This window comes from Chaetomium strumarium, assembly GCF_033439665.1.
Source record: "Chaetomium strumarium strain CBS 333.67 chromosome Unknown B0T15scaffold_8, whole genome shotgun sequence".
In the NCBI taxonomy this organism is placed as follows: Eukaryota; Fungi; Ascomycota; class Sordariomycetes; order Sordariales; family Chaetomiaceae; genus Chaetomium; species Chaetomium strumarium.
Window position 1 is genome coordinate 1,036,761 of NW_026944436.1, and position 12,633 is coordinate 1,049,393.

The 12,633-nt window shown below is 57.7% G+C and overlaps 8 protein-coding genes across 8 annotated transcripts; 5 read left to right on the forward strand and 3 right to left on the reverse strand.

The window, feature by feature from the left end:
- Positions 1-17: 17 nt before the first annotated feature.
- Positions 18-365, reverse strand: B0T15DRAFT_497577 (uncharacterized protein; the record flags this gene model as incomplete). Its single annotated transcript, XM_062867278.1, has 2 exons — positions 18-302; positions 360-365. 2 exons carry the CDS (start codon positions 363-365, stop codon positions 18-20), a joined length of 291 nt encoding a protein of 96 aa, XP_062717647.1.
- Positions 21-1,077, forward strand: B0T15DRAFT_325805 (uncharacterized protein). The gene has a single exon (XM_062864113.1). It carries the CDS (start codon positions 395-397, stop codon positions 1,016-1,018), a length of 624 nt encoding a protein of 207 aa, XP_062717648.1. The 5' UTR covers positions 21-394; the 3' UTR covers positions 1,019-1,077.
- On the forward strand, positions 1,028-1,581 carry B0T15DRAFT_515109 (uncharacterized protein; the record flags this gene model as incomplete). Its single annotated transcript, XM_062868159.1, has 2 exons — positions 1,028-1,046; positions 1,241-1,581. 2 exons carry the CDS (start codon positions 1,028-1,030, stop codon positions 1,579-1,581), a joined length of 360 nt encoding a protein of 119 aa, XP_062717649.1.
- B0T15DRAFT_325662 (short-chain dehydrogenase) lies at positions 1,556-3,431 on the reverse strand. The gene is made up of 2 exons (XM_062864112.1): positions 2,916-3,431; positions 1,556-2,850 (listed from the first exon to the last, which is right to left on the reverse strand). The coding sequence occupies exons 1-2, from the start codon at positions 2,965-2,967 to the stop codon at positions 1,949-1,951; spliced, it is 954 nt and encodes a 317-aa protein (XP_062717650.1). The 5' UTR covers positions 2,968-3,431; the 3' UTR covers positions 1,556-1,948.
- Positions 3,432-3,784: 353 nt separating this feature from the next.
- On the forward strand, positions 3,785-4,123 carry B0T15DRAFT_497580 (uncharacterized protein; the record flags this gene model as incomplete). The annotated part of the gene is made up of 2 exons (XM_062867279.1): positions 3,785-3,859; positions 3,956-4,123. 2 exons carry the CDS (start codon positions 3,785-3,787, stop codon positions 4,121-4,123), a joined length of 243 nt encoding a protein of 80 aa, XP_062717651.1.
- A 932-nt stretch (positions 4,124-5,055) lies between these two features.
- B0T15DRAFT_404780 (fructosyl peptide oxidase) lies at positions 5,056-6,384 on the reverse strand (the record flags this gene model as incomplete). The annotated part of the gene is made up of 1 exon (XM_062865267.1): positions 5,056-6,384. One exon carries the CDS (start codon positions 6,382-6,384, stop codon positions 5,056-5,058), a length of 1,329 nt encoding a protein of 442 aa, XP_062717652.1.
- Positions 6,385-7,069: 685 nt separating this feature from the next.
- B0T15DRAFT_325624 (major facilitator superfamily domain-containing protein) lies at positions 7,070-9,623 on the forward strand. Its single transcript, XM_062864111.1, has 11 exons — positions 7,070-7,426; positions 7,521-7,566; positions 7,666-7,697; positions 7,764-7,888; positions 7,969-8,132; positions 8,207-8,290; positions 8,365-8,541; positions 8,603-8,686; positions 8,759-9,042; positions 9,123-9,225; positions 9,294-9,623. The coding sequence occupies exons 1-11, from the start codon at positions 7,183-7,185 to the stop codon at positions 9,457-9,459; spliced, it is 1,509 nt and encodes a 502-aa protein (XP_062717653.1). The 5' UTR covers positions 7,070-7,182; the 3' UTR covers positions 9,460-9,623.
- A 1,234-nt stretch (positions 9,624-10,857) lies between these two features.
- On the forward strand, positions 10,858-12,610 carry B0T15DRAFT_325814 (transmembrane amino acid transporter protein-domain-containing protein). The gene is made up of 2 exons (XM_062864114.1): positions 10,858-11,178; positions 11,266-12,610. The coding sequence occupies exons 1-2, from the start codon at positions 10,994-10,996 to the stop codon at positions 12,491-12,493; spliced, it is 1,413 nt and encodes a 470-aa protein (XP_062717654.1). The 5' UTR covers positions 10,858-10,993; the 3' UTR covers positions 12,494-12,610.
- Positions 12,611-12,633: the final 23 nt, after the last annotated feature.

Genomic DNA, 12,633 nt, shown 5'->3' on the forward strand with positions numbered 1-12,633 from the left:
GGGTAGATCTGCTTGTTCTATTTGTTGCCGGGAACGGGCACGCGGCGTTCCCAGACATTTTCCGTGGCACTGGTCCCAGCGGGGGCCGCTGACGGTGTGGACGGCTGCAGGAGGTTGGGGCTTTCCGTCTCGCCGTTGCCCCCGGTGTCCAGGCTCGGCCCGCTCGGGACAGTGTTGCCGTGCCCGAATTCATCCCCGGGCTGGCTTGATTCGGGTTGCAGCTCAACTTCCACAACGGGCGCGTGGGCAGGCGCCGTAGATGAGCTGGGCGTAGCAAGAGATGCCCGCCGAGACGACGCATGCTGCGAGCGGGGTAGCACCGCTGAGGTGATAGTTTGTCTGGACACGACACTCTATACGCTCATCGAGCAACAGAGCGGCGTCATAGGGGCTAATGAAGGTATCTGCCGAGCCTTTTGCCACCACAGCTTCATCCCTTGGCTCTTACCTCAGGGTCTTCGACAACCTGATTGCCCGCAGCGATGTCCATGTCCTGCAAGTCGAAGAGCCCGACCCCAGAGGCGCGGCCGCCATTAGGGCCATCACCTACAATGACATTCTCATTGCCGCCAAGATCCTCCGCAGCAACCCCACGCTTACCCTGGACGAGGCGGCCGAGCAGCTCTGGGCAAGGCTAGGCACCACGTGCTCAGCACGGCAGCCAAGGTTGACGATGCGCGTATCTGTGCGGGCCATGTTTATGATCGATTGCACCGGACCGGTGGACGGATGGCTGCCCAACGAGCGCTTCGACGACCTTGCCTCTAGGGTGTTTCCAAGGGCCTTGGCCATATCCACCGCGGCGAAAGAGGCAATGAACGACCGGAAGTCTATGAAAGCATGGAAGCTCAAGGCTAGATTCCGCCTCCACTGCCGTGGCACCGACAACCTGGCCCGCCACTTACTCTTGGACCTGTCGCATCCGGACGGGGCCGACCCTGTATATCGTTCACTATACTGGCTTTCTCAAGGTCCAACTGGACCGTGGGAAGCAAGAAGGTCTCTCCAAGGAAGCTGACTTTCCGGAATGTCTCAAAAGGCACGCCGTACACATCCCTCTTCATATCTAACTTGCCTCAGCTCTGACGTCACATCCCACAGCGGCTCCCTCCCGCCACGTCTTCTTGCCGAGACGCTGCATTCCATTCAAGCAATCCCATTTCACTTCGACGACCACAATCCAAGCCGCATACTCGGGCGGCTGATTGCCAAACAAGGGTTCGACAAAGACTGCGCACAGGCCGAAGGATACAGGCTCTCTTCGACAACGGCGACCTTGCGGACTACGTCTACTGGGGCGACCGGCTGGCAGCTCCACACGCCCTCATGCGCGAGCGTCCACCGCGGAACGTGTTCGAGCGGTGGATGAAATGGCAGACGTCGGAGAGCAATGCCTTTGCTGTCGCGCTGGCTGCGCTGCTCATCTCTGTTGTTGTCGGCATCTTGAGCTTGGCTCTGGCGGCGTTCCAGGCCTGGATTGCATGGGTCGCTTGGCGAGGATCTGTGGCTGATAGTGATGACGAGACGACTGCACTGCTTCGGGAGATTGCGGACCTCCTCCGGCAGCGGCCATTGCGATAATATGCTTCAGCGCAGCCCTATGTGAGACTTTATGAGCCTGTAAAGCGTCAGGAGTTGTGGTTCAATACCTGGTAGCTATGAGCCACCATTCAGCAGATCATGATAAGGAACAAACAGAGACGAGCGAAGTCTAAGTAGGAAAGAGGCTAGTGCTTGAATAGGGGGCCACATGCTATATAGATACCCTGTGAGAGTGGTTATTATTCTAGAGCGTGTGTGACCTATCCCGAATGCATTATTCCATCTAGAATTCCTGGTACAATAGACTCTGGAGTCTAAAGTCCTAGTATGAAAGAGCATACCGGGCACAGTGTATGATGTCAGTAGGAAACACAGCTCCGTTCTATACAACTACACCCACCCTCAATCAGTTCCTCGATTCCCTACCCGTCATGAAGTCCAGGGACTCAAACTGCCCGGCCTTCCCGGCACTAATCGCAAAATCCTTCCACTCATCCAACGCCTTCCCGTTCTTCTCGTTCTCTATCTTCAGGACACCCCACGCATCCGGCCCAATCGGCACGCGCAGCGGAATCTCCTTTCCACTCGCCACGATCGAGTACATGGCCTTGGTAACATCATCGACATCAGCAAAGTTCTTGGACGCTTCCGGATCGTCAATGTACTTGTCCAGCAGCCTTGACGGGGTGTCGGGCGCCGCGTACGCCGGATGCACCTCGATCCTCTGCATCCTGTGACCCGTAAACCCCGTCCTCACGCCGCCGGGTTCGACAAGACAGAAATGGATATTCCACTCCGGCCGCACCTCCCGCGCCACCGACTCGGTAAAGCCCTCAACGGCGAACTTGGCGGCATGGTAGAACGCATTCCCTGGAAATGCAGCCCTGCCGCCCATGGACGAGACATTAACGACCACACCGCCCTGCTGGCCCCCCGGCGCGGCGGGGTTGACCTCGCGCATGATGCGCATGGCGTGGCGCGTCAGGCGGACAGTGCCCCAGAACATGGTCTCGAGCTGGTGGCGCGCCGCTTCCTCTGGTGCGTTCTCGGTGTCGCCGCGCAGCGAGTAGCCCGCGTTGTTGACCACCACGTCCAGGCGGGCAAAGTGTGCCAGGGCGGCGGCAACCGCGTCGTCGACGGACTGCTTGGACGCGACATCGACGCGGAGCTTGAGGATGCTGCTATTGGGTGGGTTGTCGGGGAGGTAGGCGAGGTCTTCGAGTTTGCGGGCCGTGGCGACTAGGCGCTGCCCCTTGGCGACGACGAGTTCGGCTAGGGATTTGCCGATGCCGGAGGAGCAGCCGGTGACTTATTGGGAGGGTCAGTTCAGTGTGGGTGACGATGATTTGGCTTCGGTGGGGGGGGAGTCTTACTGAACCAAACTGCGTCCGAAGGGAGTGTATATGGCAACCGGCTGGGTTCCATGTTCAAGGAGTCGAGATACCAAGACTTTGTTGTTGCCGGTGTCAGTGATTCCTCGTTGATCAATTTGCTTGTCCTGACAACCACACACAGCAAAGACGATTCTGACAAGACAGCAGCAGCCCACTGATTAAAATACTTTCCAGACTGGCAACGATTCCAAATGCATCCCCCGCCGAGTGTGGGTTGTTGCCTCCTAACCAAGCCCCGGATCACATACCTGATCGGACTTAAGCGCTGGAAGCGTGACAGTGAGTGATGAGTTCAACCCAACACAACCAACACGCCAATCAAACCCCCTAGGACTGGTAACGCCGATGTTACTCAGTGGCAGGCCAACAGTGGCAACGCTCGCCCAGTATCCACCGAGGCCTTTGCTGCGGTCACATCGCTTACATGTTGGCTGTCCGTCGCCTAATTAGCCCACTTGAAGCAGTGACGCAAGCTCTCGGCGTAGTTTTGTGAACCCATCTGTTGATGAATGTATATCCGATGGTTGAACCGGGTCAGGGATAAATAATCAAGCACGCAGAGAAAGTCTCCGAGATCTATGGTATGAGTAATCCCAAGCTGGCTACTGGCCTGTCATTCTTCTTTACCCTCGGGTTTAAAGTGTTGGGATCTCCGATATCCCCAGCCTTCCTGAACGTTCCACCATGGGCAGTAGTGACGGTGGCATGTGGCTGTAGCAGACTAGGCACCAAATACCCTCCTCGATAACCTCCACCTCGCCACAGACTGCAGTATTCACCCCCGCTCCCTACTCGCCCTACTAAGCACCTCACCATGATCAATATAATGCTTAGTCCCCTCCCGCAGAATGGCATCGCGCACCTGCTCTCCCCGGGGCCGCATCTCCGCCCGGAACGGCTTCGGCAGCGTGGCAAAGCCCTCGGTGCAATCCATGTCATGCGCCGCGTGTGCTTACTGAAGTTCCACCCGGGATTACTCAAACCCCTGCCGAGAGTTCCGACCACTGCAGGACATATAGTCCCGGCAGCTGCTCTTCAGAGTGCTTCATGAGTACGGCAGGTCGGGCCTCTACATCGTCGGCTCGTGCCCGTCGCTCAACTATCTGCCCGAGGCGCTCGCGCCCTGGAAGAAGGAGGCCGCGGAGCTGTACGAGCTCGAACGCCAGCTGCATGCCTGTAGCCGCTAGCCGAGCGCAGGTTCAGCTGGGGCAGATCGGGGGCCGAGGAGTACTTGCTTATGACGACGGCATTCTTGGTGAAGTTACAGGCAAGCTGCTCCAAGGCAGCAGAGTTTGACACTGTAACGGTCGGCAGAGCTTTTACTCCGTTACCTAGGCTGATGTCAAGGGATGGCGGCAGGATGAGTATGGAAAGGCCTCAGCCAAACGTCTGGTATCTGGGACGGGGTAGTACTGGTATTGCCGGTAATCCAGCTATCGAAGAGGGAGAGGTACATACAAGTCCCTGGTGTCTGCCACGTGGGTCGGTTGCATCGTCGTGAAGGAGATCTTATCAAAGGACTTAGACGCTACTAGTCCTTTTTGACGTCTTTCCACACACGCCGTCGTCCCTACCCGTGTCTCACTCCGTGAACGAACAACGGTCCGATCTCAAACCCACGGTCAAGACTCCGGGAAGACGCTGGCCGATGTATACTAAGTATGGCCGATTCCCTAACAATCACAGTTCGTAGGCCAAACCGCACTCAAGGACTTGACTGAGCCTTGGCCTCGGTTCGACTCTCCGCCCCTGAATCAACTACCTACCTAGGTATCTAGACTGCAGAGTACCCTTTGATTCTCCGATAGACGTGCTACTTGGTAGGTTGAAGGCAACCCTACTACCGACCCTATCTCAGCCTCGGGTTGCACAAGTGCTAGTAGTGATGGTACCAAATCTATGCGAAATAGATCGACTTCTATCTTGGAACATGGCTGCCACTGCAAGCGCGTACGGTAGGTAATTTGAAACACGCGTCCTCCCGCCAGATCCCCTCTTTTTTTGTCTTCCGCTTGACGTAGCGATATGATGATAGATACTATTATCGCCCCAAAGCATCCGAAACACTAGTGGTGGTATACCTCCGAGTCACTACCGAGACTTTATCACGATACACCACCTACTCACTGTCTCCAGCCTCCTCATCATGCTTCCACCCGGGCATATCCGCCAGGTCCTTCGCGGGGGCGGCGCGGATCGACTTGAGCGCATCACCCTGGCCAGGCCGCCACCTCCATGTCCTCGCCATATCGTCAGGGAGTCTGCCCTCCACAAGCTCGACAACATGCTTGCCGATGTTGGGGAGTAGTTTGAAGCTGTGGCCACTGTCCCCCGTGGCCAAGATGAAGTTCTTCCACTTGGGATGCTCGCAAATGAGCAGGGCCGAGTCTGCCGTGTCTGTGCACCAGCAGAGGGCTCGGTTGAACAGCGGCTTTTCTTTGAAGCGAGGCAAGAAGGTCGAGATGGCCCTCTTGATGCTCTCCTCGGATGCATCGGGGTAGGTGTCGGTCGGGTGCTTGGCGTGGGAGCGGGGGACCGAGACGCGCTTCGGTGCGGGCGCGCCGTACGGCTGGTGTTGCTTGAACCGGGTGAAGCCGGGGAACTCGTCGCAGACCTTGATGACGCGGTGCTCGTTGGGCTCGAAGAAGAAGCCCACGTCGCCGTTGTAGACGACGGGGCAGCCCCTGTACTCGGCCGCCTCCTCGGGCGAGAGCTGGATGTGAGCGTACACCCACGCCTTGGAGCAGCACTGCTCCTCCAAGTCCACCAGGGCAGGACTCCATGCCCCGGCCGCCAGCACGACTCTGTCTCCGTAGTACTTCGTCCCGTCGACTGTCTCCACCCCCACGCACGTCGTGCCGTCCTCGGCGAACAGTGGGCGTTTGAACGAGCCAGCGCCACCGAACCCAAATTTGACGCCCTGCCTCTTCAGTTCCTCGCCGATGGCGTTGATGGCCTTGGCGGCCGCGAGCCAGCCTCCGTCGCGGCTCCAGATGGCTTTCCACCCCTTGATCTGGTCGCGCTGCAACAACGGCGCCTTGGACAGGATGGCATCCTCGCTGTCGAGCCACTCGTGCGTCTCTTCCAGCCCGGCATTCGCGTCGAGAAGCGCCTGGTACTCGCGGCGGAGAGCGGCGATGCCCTCCTCGGTGCTCTCACAGTCAAGACGCCCAGTGTTGTGGAAGAAAGGCCGGAAGAGCTCGTCATTCTTCCACATGTCCCTCGACTCCAGGCTGAGCTGCAAATCCACGTCGTTCCGCAGGCGGATGCCCATAATCTTATTCAGGTCATTGCCGGCAGACTGCGCCGAGGGGATCGGGTAGGTGTCGAGCACGGTGATGTTGGAGGGTGTGTATCCGGCCCGGAGGAGATGCAGTGCTGTCGACGAGCCGATCGTGCCGCCGCCGCCCACGATGATGACTTTTGTGTCCTTTCGAGATGCAGCCATGGTGATGTCGTGTCCTTCCTCTTGGCGTCCCAGTAACTCGACGGCGCAAGGCCAAGTGGCGGTGCAGTCTGAACTTTCAACTTCGCAGGGCAGAGAACTCAGCTCAGTACGAAGAGTCCTACTAACGTTCTTGTGACCTTTACCGCTGGTGATGCTATCCGATTGCTTGACTAATGCCTACTCAAACCTAATTAGTATATCTCAACCACAGTCAGCCCGCATCCCGACGTCGCTGGACATCAGCAGGAAACGAATGACACCACGTCGTCTTCGTCGTTTCGAATTGCCAATCTGGCGGGAATCCCCGCTTATACCCGTATCTATCCCCATCTCGATCCACTGCTGACCCGCAAATGCCCCACTTGATCTCCTCCGATCCGCTTCCGGCCGCCGCATCGAATTTCCGTAACAGGCAACTCTGCAGCAGGCGCGCCCGAGTCGGCTTGCCGACGCGATACCATCAAGCCGGTAAGCCGCCTATCTCGGGACCATGAACCCAATAATGACCTGGATCTGGGCCTGCCAAAGCGGTAATCTGGGGTTGGTAACCCCCGCAAATCACTCCGGCCCATGATTGCCGCTGATAAGCTTGGCTGCCGGTTGCCCGGTACCCACTCCGCGGAACGAAGCTGACGAGCTCGCCGGATGGTGTATTGTACGACTATTGAACGCTACTATGTGACTCAGATATAATGTTGGACAGCAAGTCATTCGATTCCGACGTGCCCTTCCCCTCCTCTTCTCCCCATCCTCAGTCGCCGCTCTCCTGATTCCCACGTCGGCCCTTCCTTTACCAAGATGTCCCGGTCAGACGCTGCTCCTCTTCCTCCCAAGACCCACGCGTCGAGCGGGAATGATGCCGCCGCTGCCGGTCAGCTAGGGCAGGCCCCATACGATGCCGGGACGGGCGAGGTCATCAACATGGACGAGTACCGCCGAACCGTGCCATGGTGGAAGCGCGCCTATAAGCACAGTCTGACGCAGATGATGCTGCTCAGCGTGCAGGCCTTCTGTGGCCCGGCCATGTGGGACGCCATTGCAGGTCTGTAGCCCCGCCCCTTATTATCGATATCAGGAACCTCCCACCACCATGTAATGTACAAGGGTAGTAGTGTCTAACTGTTCAAGTTTGTTAGGTCTCGGCGGCGGCGGTCTTGCTACTCCGCAAACATCCAACATCTCGTACGTCACCACGCCAACCACTTGCCGGCCAAGTCTCACATCCCTTACCTTATCTAGTCGACCCGGTGGCTGACTACAACACCATGTTGTCTGATGCAGGAACGCAATCAACTACGCAGCGCTTGCCCTCGGTTAGTAGCTGCCATGTATTCCCTCTTCTGAGAACCATCTTGTCTGACGGTGGGCCTATGGGACAGTCTGCTTGATTGGCGGTCCCCTCGTCAACAAAATCGGCATCAAGTGGGCTCTGGTTATCGGTGCCGTGACCTTCCCCATTCAAGGCTCGGCGTACTACTGCAACAGCGCCTTTGGCAACCAGTGGGTCAGTTCATTCTCCTCGACAAGGCAGTCTATCGAGCATTGAAGACTGCCTAGAGCCTAACTGCCTCTAACACGGTCTAGTACCTGATTTTTGCTGGCTTCGTCTCTGGCATTGGAACCGGCTGCTGGTATGTTGCCGAGGCCGGCGCCATCATGTCGCTGGCCCCCAGCGGAGCCCGGGGGAAATATCTTGCCCTATGGATCGTGTCAAGAAACCTTGGGCAGCTCGTTGGCGGCGCTATCAAGTATGTCATCACAGATCTGTTCGCGCTATGTCACTGTCAAACAGTACTGACAAACCATGTCTTCGTGCCCGCAGCCTGGCCAAAAACCACGAGAAGGGCGTTGACGGCGGCGTCACCCCAGACACTTACATTGTCTTCATCGTCATCCAGTGCCTGGCGTGAGTGATACACGAACTCCTCCTCCTTGCCGCCATCAACCAGAATCACTGACTTCAGTTTGTTTTACAACAAGTCTGCCCTTCGCCTTCCTGCTCTCCCCCCTTGAGAAGGTCGTCCGGTCGGATGGCACCCGCATCCTGGTCTCGGAGAAGCTTAGGTCGCGAGACGAGTTTAAGCTGATCAAGTCAACGCTGACCTCTCGCCTGATCCTCCTGTCGGCCTTCTGGGCGCTGTGGTCGTTCTTCTACAGGTATGGTTAAGTTCTTCTTCCCCGTTCGCGAGGAAGATCGGGACTGACCTTGACTGACAAGCGGCACCTGGTCTACGTACCTCGCCACGTACTTCTCGACCCGAGCGCGTGCGCTTTCCTCTCTCATTTCGCCCTTCTTCTGCATGTGAGTCGCCAACTTCTTTGCCCAAGAGTTACGAGTTTGAGCTTGGACTTACACGGGAATTCCCAAATTCAGCATCGGATGTTTCGGCCTCGGCTTCATCCTCGACCTCAAGGGCGTCAGCCAGCGGCGCCGCGCTCAGCTGGGCCTGTGGACTGTGGTGATCCTGAACGCCGGGGTCTACGTCTGGTCCATCGTCATGCAGGTCGGCTTCAACCGCCACAACCCCGGCCACATCGACTGGGACGAGCCGCTCTACGCCAAGTCCTTCCTGCCCTACTTCTTCGTCCAGACGACGGGCCCGCTCTCGCAGTCGTACATGTACTGGCTGCTGTCATCCTTTGCGACGGATGCCCAAGGTGAGTGCCCCTGACTTGGCGCCGAATAGTAAGACGTGAGAGGTTAGGAGTAGAAAGAGGCTAAGATGCAATGCACCCAGCCAACGTCCGGAACGGGGCCGCCTTTCGCTGTCTCGAAGCGGTGGGGCAGGCCATCTCATACGGCATGAACACCCAGATCGAGGCCAGCCCGCTGATAGGATTGTAAGTTCTCGGGTCTCCTCGGTTCCCACTTGGCTGTGACAAAAGTTTTGCTGACCAAACTCCCTAAGCATCGTCTCCTTCGCCCTCATGGCTGTTGCCCTCGGCCCGATGCTTCTACTTGTGCGCTCGACCCCTGAGAGGATCCCGGCAGATGTTGTTGTCGAGGAGCAGGAGAAGGCCCTGCAGGGCAAACTAGACGGATTCAGGGCGGAGGAACGTCAATCGGCGGTCTAAGGGACAGCTACCTTATTGGCACGTTCGGTGCATGGATGGGGATATGGTACAGGTATACCACTACCGGCGAATGAAACCCAAGGTCGTGTCCGGATAGTCGGAAGTTGGGGTACATTCACATTACCTAAGTGATGTTGAGACGCCCACAAACATGCTCGGACTGGATGCTATTCTTGATTAAGAGCCGGTTTCAAGGGTGCTTAGCCGTGATATTCCTGCCTGCCGATTAGGTTCTCTTTCCGTGACCGATGACACATTTGGGAAGGTCTGGTCTAGGTACTCGCAGGATGGAAGCTTGACCACTCGTATTGTGACTTAGTATCATCTGATGTACGCCAAGATCCCTAGTTGGGACCAACTTCCTATTGTTGTCGTACAACAGTGTGATGGTTTCAGGGTCCATAGACGAGATCTCCTAAAACGGCCACTCCATTCCCAGCCGCGGGCGGACCTTCCAGGTTGGGGCGGGAGCAGCTGGAGCGGCGTTTGCCGGCCCAACGGGGAAGGCCGGCCACTGGTGAGTATCGGCTTGTCGGGTTGAACGGGTCCGGATTCTAGAAGTTCAAACGGCGAGGCATAAAAACAATGTGAAAATCCGGGGATGGGCTTGGCTCAAAGGTGCCTGCTCCACAAGCCCGGGCCAACGACCCTTGGAGCAGTTTTCAACGTTACACGAACGTGACTGCCGATCTAGGTGGCTCCATTTCAAGCAGCGCACGGACCACTCGGGCTCAAAATCGGTCGGCTTGGCTCGAGCTTGGTTAACGGCTGACAATTGCACGACGTCCATCGCCAACACTGCACTAATTTACTAGTAGGAAGCTTGGCTACAGATTTCTGGCACTAAGGCCCGTAGTCACGACTATATTGTAAAAGTGCAATTGAACCAGTTCGATGGAAACATGTTGTTTTGACATACGATGAGCCCACCCCTGGGTGGTTGCCATAACCGGGCACTCCGGGCTTGGCTCTGGGTGTTCCAGATGTAACTTTTCAGAACCGTGGAACTTTGCAGTTGTTCTCTCGTAAAAGCTCCACCGCCAGCTCCAGCTTCGGTGAGGCAAGTGGCGATAGGGTGTCCATCTGAGTCCACCTCCCAGCGAGACCGAACGAAATCAACTGCCATGCACCCCAGGCGGCATCGGCTGCGACTCCACCGGCTCCACGAGTTCAACATGTTCAGTCACGTTGAGGCGTTTTGTAATGTGTCATTCCTCCGATCGCGGACGATCGCGGCGAAATCTGCGTGTTCTCGTTCCTGAGGCAAGATCGGACGAACCGCCTCCCCTTTTTATTTATTATTCTCGCCCTGGCCACCTCCATTCCCCAGATTTTCTCCGATTCGACTCCCGATCTTCGTTCTCGAGTGCTCGACAGCCTCAACCTAACGTTCAGCCCCTAAAAGCTTGGCTTGTTAGCGCCTGGCGCAGCATCAAACGCTGACCTCCGCCGCCAAAGCTTGGGTTTTTCTCACTCCGCGAACCTCCCACCCTCAACTTCAACATCGGAGGTTCCCACTCGCCGTCCCGTCTCGATGGCGTTAAATATGGCAGTTTCTGGCGCCGTTCCAGATGCCATCTCAGAAAAGAAGCAAGACGATGCACAACACAACCTCGAAGCCGGGAGCACACGCATCGAACCCTGCCCCGTCGCCTATCCCCCAGATGCTGAGGAGAAAGATGGCTCGGTGGAGATCAACTACCACACCCTCACGTGGTGGTATGTTACTTACCTTACTTACCTGCCCAGCAACGTAGTGGTCACCGCATTTTTGGCCTTCAAGCTGACTCTCGTTCACTACCTTAGGCAAGCCGGAGTCGTCATGATCGCCGAGACGGTGTCGCTGGGTATTTTGTCGCTCCCCGCCGTCGTGGCAACGCTCGGCCTGGCGCCCGGAATCGTCGTCATGGTGGTCATGGGCGTGCTGTCGACGTACGCGGGGCTCGTCATGGGCGAGTTCCGGAAACAGTATCCCTGGGTGCAGAGCTTCGGCGACGCCGGCGAGGTCATGGGCCGGTCGATCGGCATGGGCAAGGCGTTCCAGGAGGTGTTTGGCTGGGCGCAGACCATCTTCCAGATTTTCGTCATGGGCAGCCACCTGCTGACGTGGACCATCTGCATGAACACGCTGACCAACAGCGCGGCGTGCACCATCGTGTGGGGGGTCGTCGGCCTGGCCATCTTCTGGGCGCTCAACACGCCGCGCACGCTGAAGGCGGCGGGCTGGTACTCGTTCGTGTCGTTTGCCTCCATCTTCAGCGCCGTCATGGTCACCATGGTCGACGTGGCCATCGAGAAGCCCATCGGCACGACCAGCTTCGAGGTGTCGCGCGCCATCGGCTTCACGTCGGCCTTCCTGGCCGTCACCAACATCGCCGTCGCCTTCAGCGGCCACTCGTGCTTCTTCGCCGTCATGTCCGAGCTCAAGCAGCCCAACGACTGGCCCAAGGCGCTGATGCTGCTGCAGGTCTGCGACACGGTGCTCTACATCGTCGTGTCGGTGGTCATCTACATCTACGTCGGCCCGGGCGTGCCCTCGCCCGCGCTGTCGGCCGCGGGTTCCGCCGTCGTCCGGAAGGTCATCTGGGGCATCGCCATCCCGACGATTGTCATCGCGGGCGTCATCTACGGCCACGTCGCGGCCAAGTACATCTTTGTGCGCGTCTTCGCCGGCACCAAGCACGTGGCCAAGCGCACGATGCTCGGCTGGCTCGGCTGGCTCGGCATCACGGCGGCCATCTGGGTCGTCGCCTGGGTCATCGCCCAGTCCATCCCCGTCTTCAGCAACCTGCTCGGCCTGGTGTGCGCCCTGTTCGCCAGCTGGTTCTCGTACGGCATCCCCGGGTCGCTGTGGCTGTGGATGTACTACGGCGAGTGGTTCACGAGCCCCAAGCGGATCGCCCAGTTCTCGCTCAACGCCCTGCTGATGCTGGTCGGCCTGATCCTGTGTGCCCTGGGCTTGTGGAGTTCGGGAGAGGCCATTGCGAGGGATTCCGGGACGGATCCCTGGAGTTGCAAGAGCAATGCCGCGTAGTTACTGGTTACTATATACCCCTGTTGATGATGTTTTTCTAATGAGATACCTACTACATGTTCCGCCTTTTGTGCTTCACGTTCACCAAGTCAGCCTGATGGTGAGCCTAATAAGCCAACTTGGAAGGCCACATGCACCCG

What these genes read in the sequence shown, in the direction of transcription:
- B0T15DRAFT_325624 (XM_062864111.1), top strand. Translation starts at nt 7,183, where the DNA reads ATGTCCCGGTCAGACGCTGCTCCTCTTCCTCCCAAGACCCACGCGTCG. An exon ending in CTACGCAGCGCTTGCCCTCG is followed by an intron (nt 7,698 to 7,763) that starts GTTAGTAGCTGC and finishes CCTATGGGACAG; the next exon opens with TCTGCTTGATTGGCGGTCCC. An exon ending in CTGTGGTCGTTCTTCTACAG is followed by an intron (nt 8,542 to 8,602) that starts GTATGGTTAAGT and finishes TTGACTGACAAG; the next exon opens with CGGCACCTGGTCTACGTACC.
- B0T15DRAFT_325662 (XM_062864112.1), bottom strand. Translation starts at nt 2,967, where the DNA reads ATGGAACCCAGCCGGTTGCCATATACACTCCCTTCGGACGCAGTTTGG. An exon ending in TTCGGACGCAGTTTGGTTCA is followed by an intron (nt 2,851 to 2,915) that starts GTAAGACTCCCC and finishes CCTCCCAATAAG; the next exon opens with TCACCGGCTGCTCCTCCGGC.
- B0T15DRAFT_325814 (XM_062864114.1), top strand. Translation starts at nt 10,994, where the DNA reads ATGGCGTTAAATATGGCAGTTTCTGGCGCCGTTCCAGATGCCATCTCA. An exon ending in TACCACACCCTCACGTGGTG is followed by an intron (nt 11,179 to 11,265) that starts GTATGTTACTTA and finishes TCACTACCTTAG; the next exon opens with GCAAGCCGGAGTCGTCATGA.
- B0T15DRAFT_325805 (XM_062864113.1), top strand. Translation starts at nt 395, where the DNA reads ATGAAGGTATCTGCCGAGCCTTTTGCCACCACAGCTTCATCCCTTGGC.